We start from the raw sequence: 15,007 nt of genomic DNA, 5'->3' as shown, positions 1-15,007 counted from the left end.
CTCACCCCGCGCCCGGCCGCCGCTAGGGGGCGCCTCCGGCTGCTTCTAGGGCTCGGCCTCCCCGCGGTCTCGGGGCCTGCAGGTCCTAACGCAGGTTCCTGCCTGAGAACCGCAGGCCGCCGAGCACAGCTCCTAACCCGTCCCTGCGTCCCGGGCCACAGATTCCCCCTGCAAGTCTGAAAGGCCGCCCCTGCCGGGATCCCTGCTAACCTGTCACCCCCACTTTCACGCCGCAGATGGCCTTGCTCACCTGCCGCGGAAAGGCACCTCTGGCAGGACTAGGGGAGCCCCTCTGGGCTCCGCTGCCTGGGCGTGGGCAGATCTGACAGCTGGCCCCGATAAGTCCGCGGGGTTGAGGGCGGGAGCTGCTCTGGGGACTGGGGCAGAAACGGCCTCACTTTGCCGGGAATTGCTGAGGCTCAGTCAAGTTTAATGTAGCCGCCTAGGCATGGGCACCCCAGTTCCTGGTAGTTCCACTGCCCTTTGGTTGTGCAGCCTCTTCTGCTAGGCTGTTCCTTCTTCAGGGCGCCTCAAGTGGAACCCCCAGTACCCAGTGTATTGGGCAGCCTGGGAGGGAGTTAGATGTTCCTTTCTCTCGCTCTGAGGGCGAAGGCCGAGCCCCACCCCCATTCCTGCCCCTGGGTCTGAGATCAGGCTCCAGAGCCCAGGGGGGAGGTGGGAAGCCAGAGTCACCCAATCCCATTGGGACAGGTTTCACAATGTCCCGGATGGGGCTGCGGTGGGTCACAGTACAACCTCCAGAACGGAGGATGGGGTGGTTCTTGCTGCTGGTGCTGACACAGTTCTCAGGGGTTCCTGGTGAGTGCCCCCCACCCCGAGTTCCCCACCTGTGCCTGGGAAAGGGTTCAGCCCTGGACCCCTCCTGCTGTTTGCACCAGGAGCTCCTGGGCACGGACTAGTCAGTGACCTTGGCTTCTAGCTGGGAGCTGGCGTTCCTAGAGCAGATGCGCGCTGCCTCCCGGGGCCTGCATGCAGGGCTGCTGCAGTGAGACGCAGGCAAACTTAGCAAACAGCCTTGGGCTGGTAAGAGCTGGAACTCAAGTCAGAAGTGCTGGGGGTGGTGGGGGAGGGGGCGGCGCACTGCTCTGCTGGGTAGTGTGATAACTTCCCAGCTGAGATAAGAGGGGACCAATTCCATGGGGCCAGTACCATCACTCACTGTTCTCCTAGACTGTGTGATTGAGACTGAGCCTCATGCTTTGCCCACTAAACAGGGACACACACTGGTGACAACTGCCATCTGGTGGGGGTGGCTGTCCACACTCTTTCATAGGGGACTAACTATTGACTGTGCCCATAGGGTCCATGCCAGAGGCCTTGTAGCTTTGATCCCCTGAATGAATGACTTGTGGACATGCTGGCATATGTGTGCTGACATGCACCCACCCCCATCCCCTTGCAGGGCAGCGCTCGCCTTTGAATGATTTCCAGGTACTTCGGGGTACGAAGCTGCAGCACCTGCTACACTCAGGGAGCTCCAAACCTTGGCAAGAAAATGTGGCAGATGCAGAGGAGTGTGCAAAATATTGCAAGGACCTGCTGGACTGCAGGTAAATCACCACAGGACCTAGAACAGATTGAGGATGGGGGTGGTCTGGGCCCTGGGTAACTGCCTGTTCCCCACCCACCCACCCAGGGCCTTCCACTACAATGTGAGCAGCCAAGGTTGCCAGATGCTGCCCTGGACCCAATACTCACCTCATACACGGCTGCAGCGATCTGGGGGCTGTGACCTCTTCCAAAAAAAAGGCAAGTGATGATAGAAGGGATGCCTTGCAGAGAGAGGGGTTTTGGGCCATGGTGACTGTCTCCTGCTTTCAGATTATGTACGGAACTGCATTGTAGACATCGGGATCCAGTACCGGGGAACTGCAGCAGTCACCAAGGAGGGCCTACCTTGTCAGCACTGGAGACACAAGTTCCCCAATGACCACAAGTGAGATAGACATCCTTCCTCTGTCCCTTGGTGTCCCCAGGCTGTCCCATGGTGCCATTGTTTGGCCGGTTCTCTGCCCACAGGTACACACCCACCCCACAGAATGGCTTGGAAGAGAACTTCTGTCGAAACCCTGACAGGGACCCTGGAGGTCCCTGGTGCTACACGACAGACCCTGCCAAACGTTACCAAAGCTGCGGCCTTAAGTCCTGCAAGGAGGGTAAATGGATGAGTAGGAGGAATCAGGCTTGCATGGTCCAGCAATTGAACCTACTTCAGCCCTGTGCTCCTGTGTCTCCAGTAACCTGCTTTTTTTTTTGTTTTTGGGCCACACCCAACTGTGCTCAGGGCTTACTTCTGGCAGTGCTGGGGGGACCATAGTGGGTACGAGGAAGCAAACCACAGTCAGCTGCATGCAAGCAGGCACCTTACCCGCTGTCCTGTCTCTCTGGCCTTCCAGCAGCCTGCTTTTGGTGCAATGGTGAAGATTATCGCGGGGCCGTGGACCATACTGAGTCAGGGCGCGAGTGTCAGCGTTGGGACCTGCAGCACCCACACCCGCACCCCTTCGAACCCGGCAAGTACGCATGGTGGGCTTGACCAACCTGCTGCCCTGAGGGTGGGCCCAGGGTTCTAGGGGTGAGATCGTATGGAAGGCGGTAGACGGTCTGAATCCGATGGGGCCGGAGTCCAGGGGTCTTGTTCAGGCCCCACTACCGTTTCCAGGTTCCTAGACAAACACCTGGACGACAACTATTGCCGGAATCCGGATGGTTCCGAGCGTCCGTGGTGCTATACCACTGATCCACAGCTCAAGCGGGAGTTCTGCAACCTTCCTCGTTGCGGTAGGGGAACCAGGCGTGGTGGGGGTGGGGCATACATGGGAAGGGTGTGTGTGTGTGTGTGTGTGTGTGTGTGTGTGCGCGCGCGCGCGCGCACGCGTGGCCGCACCAGGGAAAGCAGTGACTGTGGGGTGGCTGGGGATGAATCGATGGCTGTCAAAGGACCATAGGGACCAGAAAGAACGGGATTCGGGCCCTCCCATCCTTGGGGTCTCAGTCTCTGGCGTCCATCCAAGGGACCAACACACATCAGCACAAGGAGGCCACGACACTCAATTGCTTCCGTGGGAAGGGCGAGGGCTACCGGGGCACGGCCAACACCACCGCCGCGGGAGTACCCTGTCAGCGCTGGGACGCGCAGTATCCGCATCAGCACCTCTTCGCGCCGGAGAAATACGCTTGCAAGTGAGCGCTCGCTCGTGGGCGGGGCCACACTCGTGGGCGGGGCTTTGAGAGGGCGGGGCTGCCCGGCCCACAGCGCGTCCCTCGGCACTGAGGGGTCGCTCCTGCAGGGACCTTCGCGAGAATTTCTGCCGGAATCCCGACGGTTCGGAGGCACCCTGGTGCTTCACCTCGCGGCCTGGAATGCGCATGGCCTTCTGCTACCAGATCCGGCGCTGCGCCGACGACGTGCGGGCCGAGGGTGAGTCCCGGGCGCGGGGTGAGGGCGGGGGGCGCGGGAGCGCGCTGCTGCTGACCGCCCCGCGGGGCGTCCGCCGCTGCAGACTGCTACCACGGCGTCGGGGAGAGCTACCGCGGCTCGGTCAGCAAGACCCGCAAGGGCGTCACTTGCCAGCATTGGTCCGCCGATACGCCGCACAAGCCCCAGTGAGTACGACCGTCCTGAGACGGCGCGAGTCACCCGGGCCCAGGGAGGCTTGGCATCGCGGGCCTTTGATTCTGGCCTCCCCGTCCCACCTAGGTTCACGCCCGCCTCTGTCCTCCATGCGCAGCTGGAGGAGAACTTCTGCCGGAACCCGGACGCCGACAGCCACGGTCCCTGGTGCTACACCACCGACCCGGGGACGCCTTTCGACTACTGCGCTCTGAAGCGCTGCGGTGAGCACCCCCGAGCCCCAGCCCCCGTCCCATCCCCCGTCCTGACTCCCTTAACTCGGTGAACTCGGGTCTTTCAGATGATGAGCAACAGCCGTCCATCCTGGAGCCCGCAGGTATGGACCTGACCTGGTATAGATGAAACCCCCTTGCCCACTTCTCTCCACTCAGTTTTACCCATATTCACCCTCACCCCCAGACCAGGTGCTGTTTGAGAAGTGTGGCAAGAGGGTGACCCGACAGGACCGGCTGTCCCCCAGGATGCGGGTGGTGGGGGGCCAGCCTGGGAACTCACCCTGGACTGTCAGCTTGCGGAACCGGTGAGACACACTGGCCCTGAAGGGGGGGCGGTGCGCTGTACCTGAGGGCTGGTGCTGGTGGCCCTGGAGCCCAGAGCTGGCTCACTCTGTTCCCTCTTCCCTTTCTCCAGACAGGGCCATCATTTCTGTGGGGGGTCCCTAGTGAAGGAGCAGTGGGTACTGACTGCCCGGCAGTGCTTCTCTTCCTGGTGAGCCTCTCTCCATCTTCCCTTGGGCAGGCCAACAGCTGGGCCTCAGGGACTGTGTGGGCTGACCTCAGGGACTTTCTCCTCCCCCAGCCACATGCCCCTCCTAGGTTATGAGGTGTGGCTGGGCACCCTATTCCAGAACCCACAGCCCTCAGAGCCAGACCTGCAGCGGGTCCCAGTCACCAAGCTGGTGTGCGGGCCCTCCGGCTCCCAGCTGGTTCTGCTCAAGCTAGAGAGGTGTGTAGGCTCAAGAGGGGGCATGTGGAGAGGGTGTGAGGTGGGGTTGGGCCTTGTGGCCTCAGGCTGAGTCCCCCCCATCCCTGCTGAAGGCCCGTGACCCTGAATCAGCGTGTGGCCCTGATCTGCCTGCCCCCTGAGCGCTATGTGGTGCCTCCAGGAACCCAGTGTGAAATTGCAGGCTGGGGGGAGACTAAAGGTGAGAGACAAGGCAGGGTGCTGGGCCCCACCCCCCCATGCCCAGCCCCGCGTCCTACCCACAGGCTCTCTCTTTGTATTCCCTTCACTGTAGGCACAGGGGACAACTCGGTACTTAATGTGGCCTCAATGAAAGTCATCTCCAACCAGGAATGTAATGTCAAGCACCGAGGGCGCGTGCGGGAGAATGAGCTGTGCACTGAGGGGCTGCTGGCCCCTGTGGGGGCCTGTGAGGTCAGTGGTTGGCAATTGACCAGCCTGGACAGGGATGGGTGGGGTGGAGGAGATGAAAACATCATCTCACCCCTGCAAGGGGAACAGTCTCTGCCCTGGCCAAGGGTCCCTCACCGGTTTTCCTTCCTACCAGGGCGACTACGGGGGTCCGCTTGCCTGCTTCACCCATGACTGCTGGGTCCTGCAAGGAATCATCATTCCCAACCGCGTGTGCGCGCGGCCACGCTGGCCAGCCGTCTATATTCGCATCTCTGTGTTTACGGACTGGATCCACAAGGTCATGCAGCTGGGTTAGGCCTGGCTGCAAGCCTGGGGGCCTCGGTGGGGTGAGCCTCTGTCTGACATAAAGCTGCCTTCCTCTTTACACCCATGCAGATGCAGCTTAGCTTCCGCTTCTAGGGAACCAGCCAACAATGCCTTGCTCCAGCCTGGGAGGCTTGAGGGAAGGGCACCCTGGGGCAGCAGATCTGACCCCACAGATGCTTCAGATTCAGACTGTGTTGCTGAGGGGGGGCTTCATGTGTCTCCGAGACACACAGCAGGAGAGAAGAATGGAGGTGCAGCAGCAGAGGTAGCTCCCTTGGCGAGTCCCGGCTGGTCAGACCTGAGCCTCACTGTCCCCAGCTTGTCTTCTCACCCTGAGGGACATGAGGTCCCTGCAGCCTCATTCTCCGTGGATGCAGTCTTTGAATGCAAGGGGAGGGATGAAGTGAGGGGTGACTCGGTACAAAGTCCAGCAGGAACCAGACTCTGGTTCTCATTTATTCTGCCTCCAGAGCCCACAATTCTTGACTCAACCCATCCACCGAGTCAAGAGCCCAGGCCACCTCTTGCCAGGTTCCGGGGCTCCTCCAGAGCAAAGTGTGCCGCGGGCCAACCTGCCCAGCAGAGGGGCCAGGCTCAGCTGCCCAAGTGCGTGCGCAGCCAGAGCACAGCATTCATGAAGCTGTCCGACTCCACCTCCACCTCTGACAGCGCGTGGGTGCTTTTGGGATACAGCAGGAGCCTGCAGGGGTTGGGCCAGTGTTGGAATCTGGAGGGACCTCCCCACTCACCTGCCCGCCAGCAGTCAGGGCTGTCCCCTCCACACTCACCGCACAGGCACGTTCCGGGCCTTGAGGGCACGGTAATACTCCATGCCCTGCTTGAAGGGCACACGCCGGTCCTCCTGGCCCAGCATCAGTAATAGCGGCGTTTTCACCTGGGGGGTGCATTGTGGGGGTGAGCCAGGTCTGGGCTCGGGACCATCCACCAACCGGGTGGGGGAGGGCTGCGCACCTGAGGGGTGTACTTGATGGGTGACTTGTCCAGCATCTCGGCCCACACGCTGAGGTCAGGCAGGCAGTCGCTGCTATAGGGGAAACCAGCCTCCACCACACACCTGCAAGAAATGCAGCTGCTGCAGCCCCCAGGAGCCCTGAGGCCAGCCAGCGGGGCCTGGGGAGAGTGGCAGGGACCTGGCATCATACCCACCAGTCGGGGATGTCGGTGGAGCCCATCATGGAGGCGATATTGATCACGGGGTTCCGCACCACACAGGCACCATAGGTCTCCGGGTACTGACCAATCAGGTGACAGGAGAGGAAGCCGCCATGCGAACCGCCCATCAGGGCCACTCGGCCTGCGTCAAAGTGCTCCTCCTGGAGCACCTGCTCCGCTGCAAACTGCAGGACAGGGCAGAGCACTGCAGCCAGCTGCCTCCCTTGCAAGGGCAGTCACATCCTGAGGGCTATCCCCCATCCCCGCCTGTTCAGAGCCCCACCCTGCTACCTGGACATCCTTTACATCCTGGCGGCCCACATTGCCTGGGAGGGAGAGGATGCTGTCCTGGCCGAAGCCCGTGGAACCACGGTAGTTCACTAGACAGAGGGACCAGAGAGGGCGGTCAAGTGACAGTCCCAGCTCCCCAGATGCCTTTTGCCCTTCTGCAAGGTTGGTCCTGGGGCTCAAGCTCCACAGACTCACAAGCGGAAGGGACCAAGATTTGTGGCAGCTCCTCAGTGACCACAACACACTTCCTGTGCGAGGCCAATTAGCATATAGAGGAGTCAGGCTGGGCCAGGGCAGGCTCATTGAGGCTACAGAGAGGTCTGGAGATCAGGGTGGTGGCCACGGTACTTGTCGAGACTGAGCCCACCCTTATGAGGCCCTGGCTACTCACCCAGCAGGACTGCAAAGCCCATCTTGCAGAGCATGGCTGGAAACAGCATCCAAGCAGTGACAAAGGACGAATGGGGACCCCCTGTGGACAGGAAGCAGAGGGTGAACAAGCCAGCCAGGAGGGGTGGTAGGAGGGCAGGGGCTCTGAGGCCAGAAGCCTACCGTGGGGCATGACCACCAGGGGGACCTGGTTCTTATCTGGAGGGTTGCTGGGCTGTAGCAGGATTGCTTCAAAGTCCAGTCCAGCTGCAGGGAGAGGACAGGTGTGAGAAGGGCCAGTGCCCTACCCAGGGCCTTCCACACTGATGTCTCAGCCAGAGGGGCAGGCCCAAGACCCCCCAAGACCTCAGACCAGGTAGCCCTACTTGTCACCCCCATACAGGAGGCTCAACTGGTTCTCTTTGGGGATAGTATTACAGAGGTCTTGAACCAGGCCTGACTTCTTGGGGCCTTGGTTTTCCCACCAATTATGAATTGCCCTGCTGGTGCCCAGTCTGGACACTGCTCCCCATAACTGTCCATCAGAGGAACCGAAAACTTCGCAGAGCACATCTCAAGCACCGCCACATTAGACAGAAGGTGGAAAAGGTGGACCAAAGGCGCTGTGTGACAGGGCCCTCTGAGGTCCCTCAACCCCAGTTCAGCTCACCATACTGCGCGTTGTCTTGCTCAGGGGGTGGCTGGAGCACCCGGATGCACCAGGAGATATCAGGAATGGGCTCAGCCTCCTCCAGGGACACCCACAGCACCGCCTGCTCCTTTCCCGCAGGAGGCAGGAAGCCGACTTTCTGCCAGAGGGAAGAGTGTGTAACAGGGCTGGCTGCTTCCCGGCCTCCACTTGTGTCCAGAGAAGATGGGCACCCCTCACTATACTCGGTCTTCTGCCCACCTCCAGGGTACAGCAGAGACTCCCATTGAGCTGGTACACACGCGCCCCTCTCTCATCACACAGACACACATACACACCTCTCTCAACGCACTTTCTCCACATCTTGGCCTCTCAGACACTGACCAGCCCTGATATGACTCAGGGGACAGTTTCGCAGTCTGTAGTGCTCTGTCTGCACTGAATTCCCACTTGCTGGGCCTGGGCCTCCCATCACTCACCAGGCTTGGTGGTAGGCTGGGTGAGGAGAACTGGGCCACCATGAGGTCCTGGTCAATTGTGAGCAGCTTCCAGCTCCCACCTGAGCCCCCTGGAAGAATCAGGACACAAAGGACTAAGCAATAGCACCAATGCCCCCTCTCACTCCCCCAGTTCTGCTGAGCCAAGGCCGCCCCCCCCTTTCCACTAGAGACTCTATGACAAGGTGCCCCTTCCATCCTGAAATGCAAAGGACACCAGAGATTCTCTCACAAACACCAGTCACCAAGTGGCACAGGGCCCAGGGTGGGCTTCCTGCTTGGTTTGCTGCTTGTGTGGCAGATGCTGGCGATGCTGAGGGAACAGCAGGTCTGGGAGGGGCCAGGTGCAGAGGGCTGGGGTGCCTAGGAGGCAGTGGGGAGACATGGAGGAACCCGAGTGGGTTGAAGACATTTTAGGGACAGAATCACCAGGACTGAGAGGAAAACTAGGGAGCCAGCAAGTCTTGGGCCCCAGGGTGACAGAACAGTCACCGCTGGAAACAATGTACCAAGCCCAGGGGAGGGGAGTGGCAGAGAGGGTATGTGGCCCAAGGGCTCCAAAGCAGAGCTGTGCTTGTGCATTTGTATGTTTGGTTTGTATGTTTGTGCGTTTGTGTGGGGCAGGTGGAGGCCATTCATGCTGAGGTAGGACCAGGAGATAAGGGTAGAGCCAGGTGGAAAGAATCCTGCATGGATGGGTCCTTGCAAGGCCACCAGAGTGCCCCCGCCACCCCAGCTGGCCGCTCCCCAACCCTGCTCACCAGCTGTCAGGGAGGTCACAGTGCCCATTTGGGTGTCCACAGCAAACAGGTCCTGAAGCAGGGGGGAACAGTGGTGTGACCCCTCATCCCAAAGCTCCCCAGTGCCTGTCCCTGTCTCCTATCTTTTCTTTGCCCTCCTGGGGACCCCTGTATCAGGACAGTAGCAAGTGACCTCAGGCCTGGGTTCAAATCCCAGCCCTGGCATAACATGCTGGGTGACCCTGGACAAGACAGGGACTGCCCCTGCACCCTCTGAGAGAGTGTAAGAGTCAAGTGAAAGCAGAGACAGGAGGAGCCTGGCACGCTGCGGGGGCCCTGGGCAGGCCTGGGAGAAGGGCTCAGTGTCAACGCCAACAATTCTCATAGTGTTCAAGGGCTTACCCATGCTCCTTCTCTCCTGGCTGGAAATGTCTTGGGGGTTACTTTGCTGCCACCCCACAGGAACTGAGTCAGGCACAGGGTCTTTTTTTGTTTGTTTTTTGAGCCATACCCAATGATGCTCAAGAATTATTCCTGGCTCTACAGCGATGCTCAGGGAACCATATGGGTGCCAGGGACTGAACACAGGTTGGCTGCATGCAAGGCAACCACCCTACTCACTGTACTATTGCTCCAGCCCTGGCCACAGGATGTTCCAAGGCAGGTGGCCCTGGGGTATGCCTGTGCTATGCTCCAGGGGCTGATCAGAGGGGCACCCTCCACACTGGCCCGGCCCTGTACCTGTCGGCTGCGGTAAGGCGAGTCGAAAACCACTCTTTGGCTGTCAGCTGCCCAGCAACCCAGGGGTAGCAGGCTACAGTAGATTCCAGAAAAGTTCTCTGCAAAGATTCGGGGAAGAGAGGTCTTGAGGAGGTGTTTCCAGAAGAGGAGATATGGGGGTTCTAGGCTGATGGGAGATTCACTTAGGACCCCATCACTAATGTTTGTTGCACACGGGGGCCCTAAGGGCCAGAGGGCAGAGGTGCGAGGGCTGAGGAGCTCTGTGCTGGTCCTCTGTGAGCAGTACTCAGTGGGTCCTGCCCATGGGCTTGCTGAGCCCAGTGCCCACACAGCTGGCCCTTCACCCCTAATCTAACCCCCACAGCAATCAATCTCACAAAACCGGCACCCACCACAGACAAAGAAGTGGAAACTGTGACACCAGGACACGGTCTGAGGCCGCAGCTAACAGGGGGTGGCGCTAGATTCAGATAGTTCCCCAACATGGCCTCCCTGAGACCCCAACATAGGAGACTGTGGCCACTCCTCATCCATTGGACACTGAACCTGCCCAGGCTGCCAAGGAAACAGACTCTTGCCCCTCCTGTCCGTGGCATGTTTCAAGGTCCCACACAGAGCTGCAAACACCTGAGATCCAATGGGCCTGCCAGACAAGGGCCATCCCCAAGACCCACTGACCAGGGGCTTAACTAGACTTGGAGGGTCTAGGGAGTGGCTCAACAGGGTCAGTTAGGACACCCCAAGCTTGCGTACATTCTGAGACCCCCATCTGAAGGGGCAGTGAGAAAACAAAACAAAATAGTAAGTGGGAGCACAGAAATGAAACAATGAGACCCTCAGCAGGGCAGGCTGCCATGGTCTCAGTTCTTACCCCTTGGGTTTCCCTCTGAGAGATCCCCTCCCTGAACCCCACTCCCTACCCTGCAGAGGACAGACATGAGGCTGCTCAGCAAAGAGGGCAGCTTCGGAGTTGACCCCATGCAGGAGGGTCATGAAGGAGACCTGGGGTACCGTCTCTGCTACATCCATTCGCTAGCCTCCACTTACCTCCCAGCTGCCGCGGCACGACATCCACCACCACCGAGGTCACCTTGGTGTACCAGTCATACTGCAAGAGGACACGAAAGTCAGGTCTGCCAGGATACTGGAAATACCACCAGGACACAGAGCTCTGGTCTCACTCTTTCGCTGACAGCCCTGCGTGGCCTCAGGAAAAGGTGGGATGAGCTTCCTTGGGTCTGTAAGACCGTTACTGCTTCCTAGATCTCGGCTCCCCGTAGAGCCTGGGCATGCACAGATGAGAAGCAAAGGGAGGAAGCAGTCCATTCTTTTATTTGGGGGCCACACCAGACGGTGAGATGCTGGGAATCAAACCTGGGGTTCCCACATGGATAGTATGTATTTTGCCTTTGGGTCCTCTTCCGGGGCCTGGAGGAGCACACTTCTCCCCAGAGACGCTCCCCAGGCATTGAGTCCCAACTCCCCGCAGACAGTCCTGCCTCTCAGCCCCCTGCAGGCCCTGCTTTGGGGAGGGAGCAGGACTCATGCCAACACTGCCTAAGACAAGAGGTGTTCTGAGGCACCCAGGGGAGACCTAGCTGACCTTCCCTTCACCACTCATCTCTCCTCCCCCTCCTTTAGCTGACCCCTCCTCCCCTCACCCCTGACCCCCAAGCTCACCAGGCACAGCTGGCTACACTGATGATGGGGCACTAGGGATGGGTACCGCAGGTAGATGATGCGACACTGGTCTGGGCTTAGCCGGGGAGAGGAGACCGCCACAATGTCATCGGACAGGAGCTCTGGACCAGAAGGAAATGTGAGTGTTGTGCAGGCAGGCAGGCAGGGGCAGCGCAGTGTATGTCAGCAAAGCACAGTGAGCTGGACACCAGTCACTTACCACACTGCCCCCCGGTGAGGTCCACGTAGTACAGAGCTGACCTGGAACCAGCAGAGATACACAGTCAGTTTTGAGATCAGCCTGCGTGCTTGACCCTGGCCCTGAGCTGCTTCCTCACCTGCGATTGGAACAAAATCGCACGCCCAGCCGGAAGGGCTCATGCCACCAGCCAACAAACACCACGCCTGTGTCTCCAGGGGCCCAGAATGCCTACAAACACCATGGGCCAGGCATGAACTTGGGGCAGCAGAGCAAGCAGGCACCCAGGGTCCAAGAATAATGCAGGAGGAGCCAGGGCTAACCTGTCCAGGGGACACGTTCTCAGGGACCCCCTCAAGCACCGAAATGTTGCCGCTCTCAATGTCCAGCACGCAGAGCACAGGTGTGCTTTTGGAAACCATATTTTCTCCCCAGTCTTCATAAAATACAAACTGATCCCCCTGAAAACACAGGAAAATTAACACCTTGCCAATCCCACAGGGTTCTGCCCTACCCCCCAGAAGCCAATGCTGTCCCAGCTCTGATGGGTACTGAGTAGAGACGGAACATCCTGCACCTCAGGGCTCCCCTAAGGGGCCTTCATGAACTGGCTACGGCCATGAGCACCTTCACAGCCTGGTCGGACTTCTTTGGCCTGGCCATGTCTTCATCACTGCCACTGATGTCCAAGGCTTTGGTCTGAAAGAAGGACTCAGCCTTGGGGCGCTTCTTCTCTGCCACATACAACAAGTGTGTCTCCGAGTGCGACCAGGACAGGCAGCCAAAGCAGTCTGGGTGCAGGGAGGGCCGGTCATCAGGGGACACTCTGGGCTATGGATCTCCCTCCTGTCCACCCTTCCTTCTCACCAGCCAGCTGCCTCACCATCCTCGTACACAGGCCCATGTTTCTCCAGCGCTGACAGGTTGAAACTCTTGAGCTTCCGGTTCTTCTCCCAGATCTAAGGATATCTGGTTATCAGCTTATCTGCCCTCATGCAAGGGGCCGAGCCCCCCAATGTCCACTGCTTTGTCCCCGACATACTCACCTCCAGGAACTGTTTCTCCTCCCCAGGGCCCGTGCCTCCAGTCTTGCGCAGCACCGCTCTTGTGGCACCAGAAGGAGATTCTCTGCTCAGCAGCCTGAGGACAGGGAATGGAATCAGTCACCTTACACCAAATGACCAACAAGGGCCAGTCTGCTCCCCCTCTAGGCCACAGCTCCTAAAACTAGATTCTTTCTATTATTTATTTATTTATTGGTTTGGGGGCCACATTCAGCGATACTCAGGGATTACTCATGGCTCTGCACTCAGAAATGATTCCCAGTGGTGTTCAGCCGACCATATGGGAAGCCTCAATCCCAGTCAGTCAGCCTAGGTGCAAGGTAGGACCCTGGGCCACTGTACTATCACTCAGCCCCTAAATTCTTTCTTTATAAAAGCAAGTCTATTTCCATTGTTACTGTTATTCAGGTAATATGGTTACAACAGTATCAAGGTTTATGTTTTTGTTGTACAAGGTTTTGTTGCACCTTTACCACCACCAAAGTCCCCAAGAGCCTCCACTACTGTAAAAAAAAATTCTTAAGTCTTTGATTTCACACGAACCCTTCAGGCCTTGCTCCTTCACTGTGGCAGGGGCTCCCCTCTGCCCAGACTCCCAGAGCTTCCATGGCACAGCCTGGGTGCATCTCTGGAGCAAGCCTCCCATGCTTTTTTCAAGCATTATCACCAGACATCTCATGAGCTCCCTCCCGTGAGGTCCCACCTGCACCCAGATCCATGGTGGGCATTCATCCAGTGCCCACCAAGATGGTTGGGGCCTTGCCCACCATTTCCTCCCTCAAACTTACTCCCCCCGGGTCTCCACACTGTTCCCTGCAGGGCCTGCAAAAACCACGGTGTCCCCGTCGTGGAACACCAAGTACTGGCGGCAGAATCGGATGTTCTCCATGCGTTCCAGGTCCCTCTGGGTCCACTCTGTGAGGAAAGACATAAGTCTGCCGGGCCTGACCAGTCCAGGCTATTGCCTACCTACCTCAGCAGGAAGGCCCAGTCCACCTCAATCTGTCTCCAGATAGTCTAGGTACAGGACAGGCCACCCTTGGCCACAGCCCAAGTCTAGGCCTCCAGAGACTGACTTGACGCCTCTCAGAGAAACCACCCACTGGGGTTGTGGTCTACAAAGCCCACTCCCTATATTCACATCTGAATTCTAATTTGGAGGGGGGAGGTTGGGGGGAGGGGAAATGAGGTTTAGGCCAAACCTAGCAGTGCCCCGGGGCTATTCTTGGTTCAGTGTGTAGGAATGGTCCCTGGTGGTGCTGCTGTTTGGTATGCCATATATGGTACAGGGAATTCTAACTAGGGTTACCTACATGCAAGGCATGCGCTGTGGACCTTTTACTATCTCCCGGGCCTCCAGATTCTAATTCTACTTCCTCTTTCTCAACTCGTATTCATAGGTACCATCCCATAATGATTGAACAACCTCCCCTCCCCCATAAACCTGTGTGCACCCTTCCACCCCCACTCCTCCAAGCCCCCTCTTCATTCACACACCCATGTGCTCCGTCAAGCCGCGAGCATTCCACCTTTCCCTCCTTTCCACCCCACTGCACGGCCCTGAGCGGACCGACCGCCCGATCTCCCTCATACACACACCGGTGTGCACCGTCCGGTAGTGGCCCCCATACTGCGTGGTGACCTCCGGGCCCAGGCAGGCGGCGCTCAGCGCGGGTTGGCGGCTAAGGCCCCGGTACAGCGCCGCCGCCTCCTCGGGCTCGTTCAGCAGCACCTGCGCAGGGGACACACCAGGGTCAGGCCCGGCCCGGGCTGCAAGGACCACGGGAACCGCGAGCCGAGCCCTCACCTGCCGCTCCATAATCGCTCTCGGCCCGGGGCGAGGCGGGGCGTGCCAGCACACGGAAGTGAGGCTTAGGGGGCGGAGCCGAGAGCGGCCCGCCTGTCCCCGCCTCCGTCCCGGGACGCCCGGGACGCCCGGGGCGGGGCGGGACCTCCGGCAAATGGGCGAGGACCGTTAGCAGAGGGGCGTGGCCCCGGTGGCAAGGAGGTGGGGCCTGCGAGAGTCGAACCGTGGGTCTGGGGGCCGGGGGAGACCCGGAGAGGAGGTGGAGGCTTCGAGGAAAGGAGCAGAGCCTTCCACGGTAGAGCTAGTAGACGGCTGAGAGGCTCGGTCGCGGGCCCCAGTCCTGGCCCTGTTACTGGTAAGGGACCAAGGGTATCTCTCACGAGAGGAGATGATACTGTGGAAACGGACTACGGGAGCAGATCTTTAGGGAGGAGAAAGGTCTCTGAGGAACTGCGAGGA

The 15,007-nt window shown here is 59.2% G+C and overlaps 2 protein-coding genes across 3 annotated transcripts; one reads left to right on the top strand and one right to left on the bottom strand.

Moving 5' to 3' along the window:
• Window positions 1-692: 692 nt before the first annotated feature.
• Window positions 693-5,391, top strand: MST1 (macrophage stimulating 1). 2 transcript variants are annotated; one of them, XM_056129512.1, is made up of 18 exons: window positions 693-819; window positions 1,424-1,571; window positions 1,658-1,770; window positions 1,843-1,957; window positions 2,041-2,177; window positions 2,421-2,538; window positions 2,684-2,802; window positions 3,036-3,204; window positions 3,312-3,442; window positions 3,525-3,627; window positions 3,722-3,858; window positions 3,936-3,971; window positions 4,055-4,175; window positions 4,286-4,363; window positions 4,454-4,600; window positions 4,693-4,799; window positions 4,893-5,032; window positions 5,166-5,391. In XM_056129512.1, the coding sequence occupies exons 1-18, from the start codon at window positions 720-722 to the stop codon at window positions 5,325-5,327; spliced, it is 2,181 nt and encodes a 726-aa protein (XP_055985487.1). In that variant the 5' UTR covers window positions 693-719; the 3' UTR covers window positions 5,328-5,391. The 2 variants fall into 2 exon arrangements, with proteins under 2 accessions (XP_055985487.1, XP_055985486.1); XM_056129511.1 differs by having other exon boundaries at window positions 2,418-2,538.
• A 364-nt stretch (window positions 5,392-5,755) lies between these two features.
• Window positions 5,756-14,611, bottom strand: APEH (acylaminoacyl-peptide hydrolase). The gene is made up of 22 exons (XM_056129181.1): window positions 14,549-14,611; window positions 14,341-14,473; window positions 13,530-13,656; window positions 12,724-12,817; window positions 12,561-12,636; window positions 12,305-12,468; window positions 12,001-12,138; window positions 11,817-11,908; window positions 11,699-11,739; window positions 11,479-11,600; window positions 10,846-10,906; window positions 9,799-9,896; window positions 9,079-9,130; window positions 8,300-8,388; window positions 7,842-7,980; window positions 7,355-7,438; window positions 7,194-7,274; window positions 6,803-6,891; window positions 6,506-6,696; window positions 6,311-6,413; window positions 6,127-6,233; window positions 5,756-6,038 (listed from the first exon to the last, which is right to left on the bottom strand). The coding sequence occupies exons 1-22, from the start codon at window positions 14,558-14,560 to the stop codon at window positions 5,933-5,935; spliced, it is 2,199 nt and encodes a 732-aa protein (XP_055985156.1). The 5' UTR covers window positions 14,561-14,611; the 3' UTR covers window positions 5,756-5,932.
• Between the last annotated feature and the right edge of the window lie 396 nt (window positions 14,612-15,007).

The sequence above is a fragment of the Sorex fumeus genome, unplaced genomic scaffold, assembly GCF_029834395.1.
Source record: "Sorex fumeus unplaced genomic scaffold, SorFum_2.1 ptg000072l, whole genome shotgun sequence".
Lineage (NCBI taxonomy): Eukaryota > Metazoa > Chordata > Mammalia > Eulipotyphla > Soricidae > Sorex > Sorex fumeus.
The sequence above is the reverse complement of the archived record's forward strand: the minus strand, read 5'-3'. Positions and strand labels throughout refer to the sequence as shown.

Excerpts from the sequence above, each read along its gene's own strand:
- MST1 (XM_056129511.1), top strand. The coding sequence starts at position 720 with ATGTCCCGGATGGGGCTGCGGTGGGTCACAGTACAACCTCCAGAACGG. Across the intron at positions 1,958-2,040 it reads AAGTTCCCCAATGACCACAA|GTACACACCCACCCCACAGA; the intron begins GTGAGATAGACA and ends CTCTGCCCACAG. Across the intron at positions 4,800-4,892 it reads AGGCTGGGGGGAGACTAAAG|GCACAGGGGACAACTCGGTA; the intron begins GTGAGAGACAAG and ends CCTTCACTGTAG.
- APEH (XM_056129181.1), bottom strand. Across the intron at positions 10,907-11,478 it reads AGTGTAGCCAGCTGTGCCTG|TATGACTGGTACACCAAGGT; the intron begins GTGAGCTTGGGG and ends GTCCTCTTGCAG. Across the intron at positions 6,697-6,802 it reads AGGATGTAAAGGATGTCCAG|TTTGCAGCGGAGCAGGTGCT; the intron begins GTAGCAGGGTGG and ends CCTGTCCTGCAG.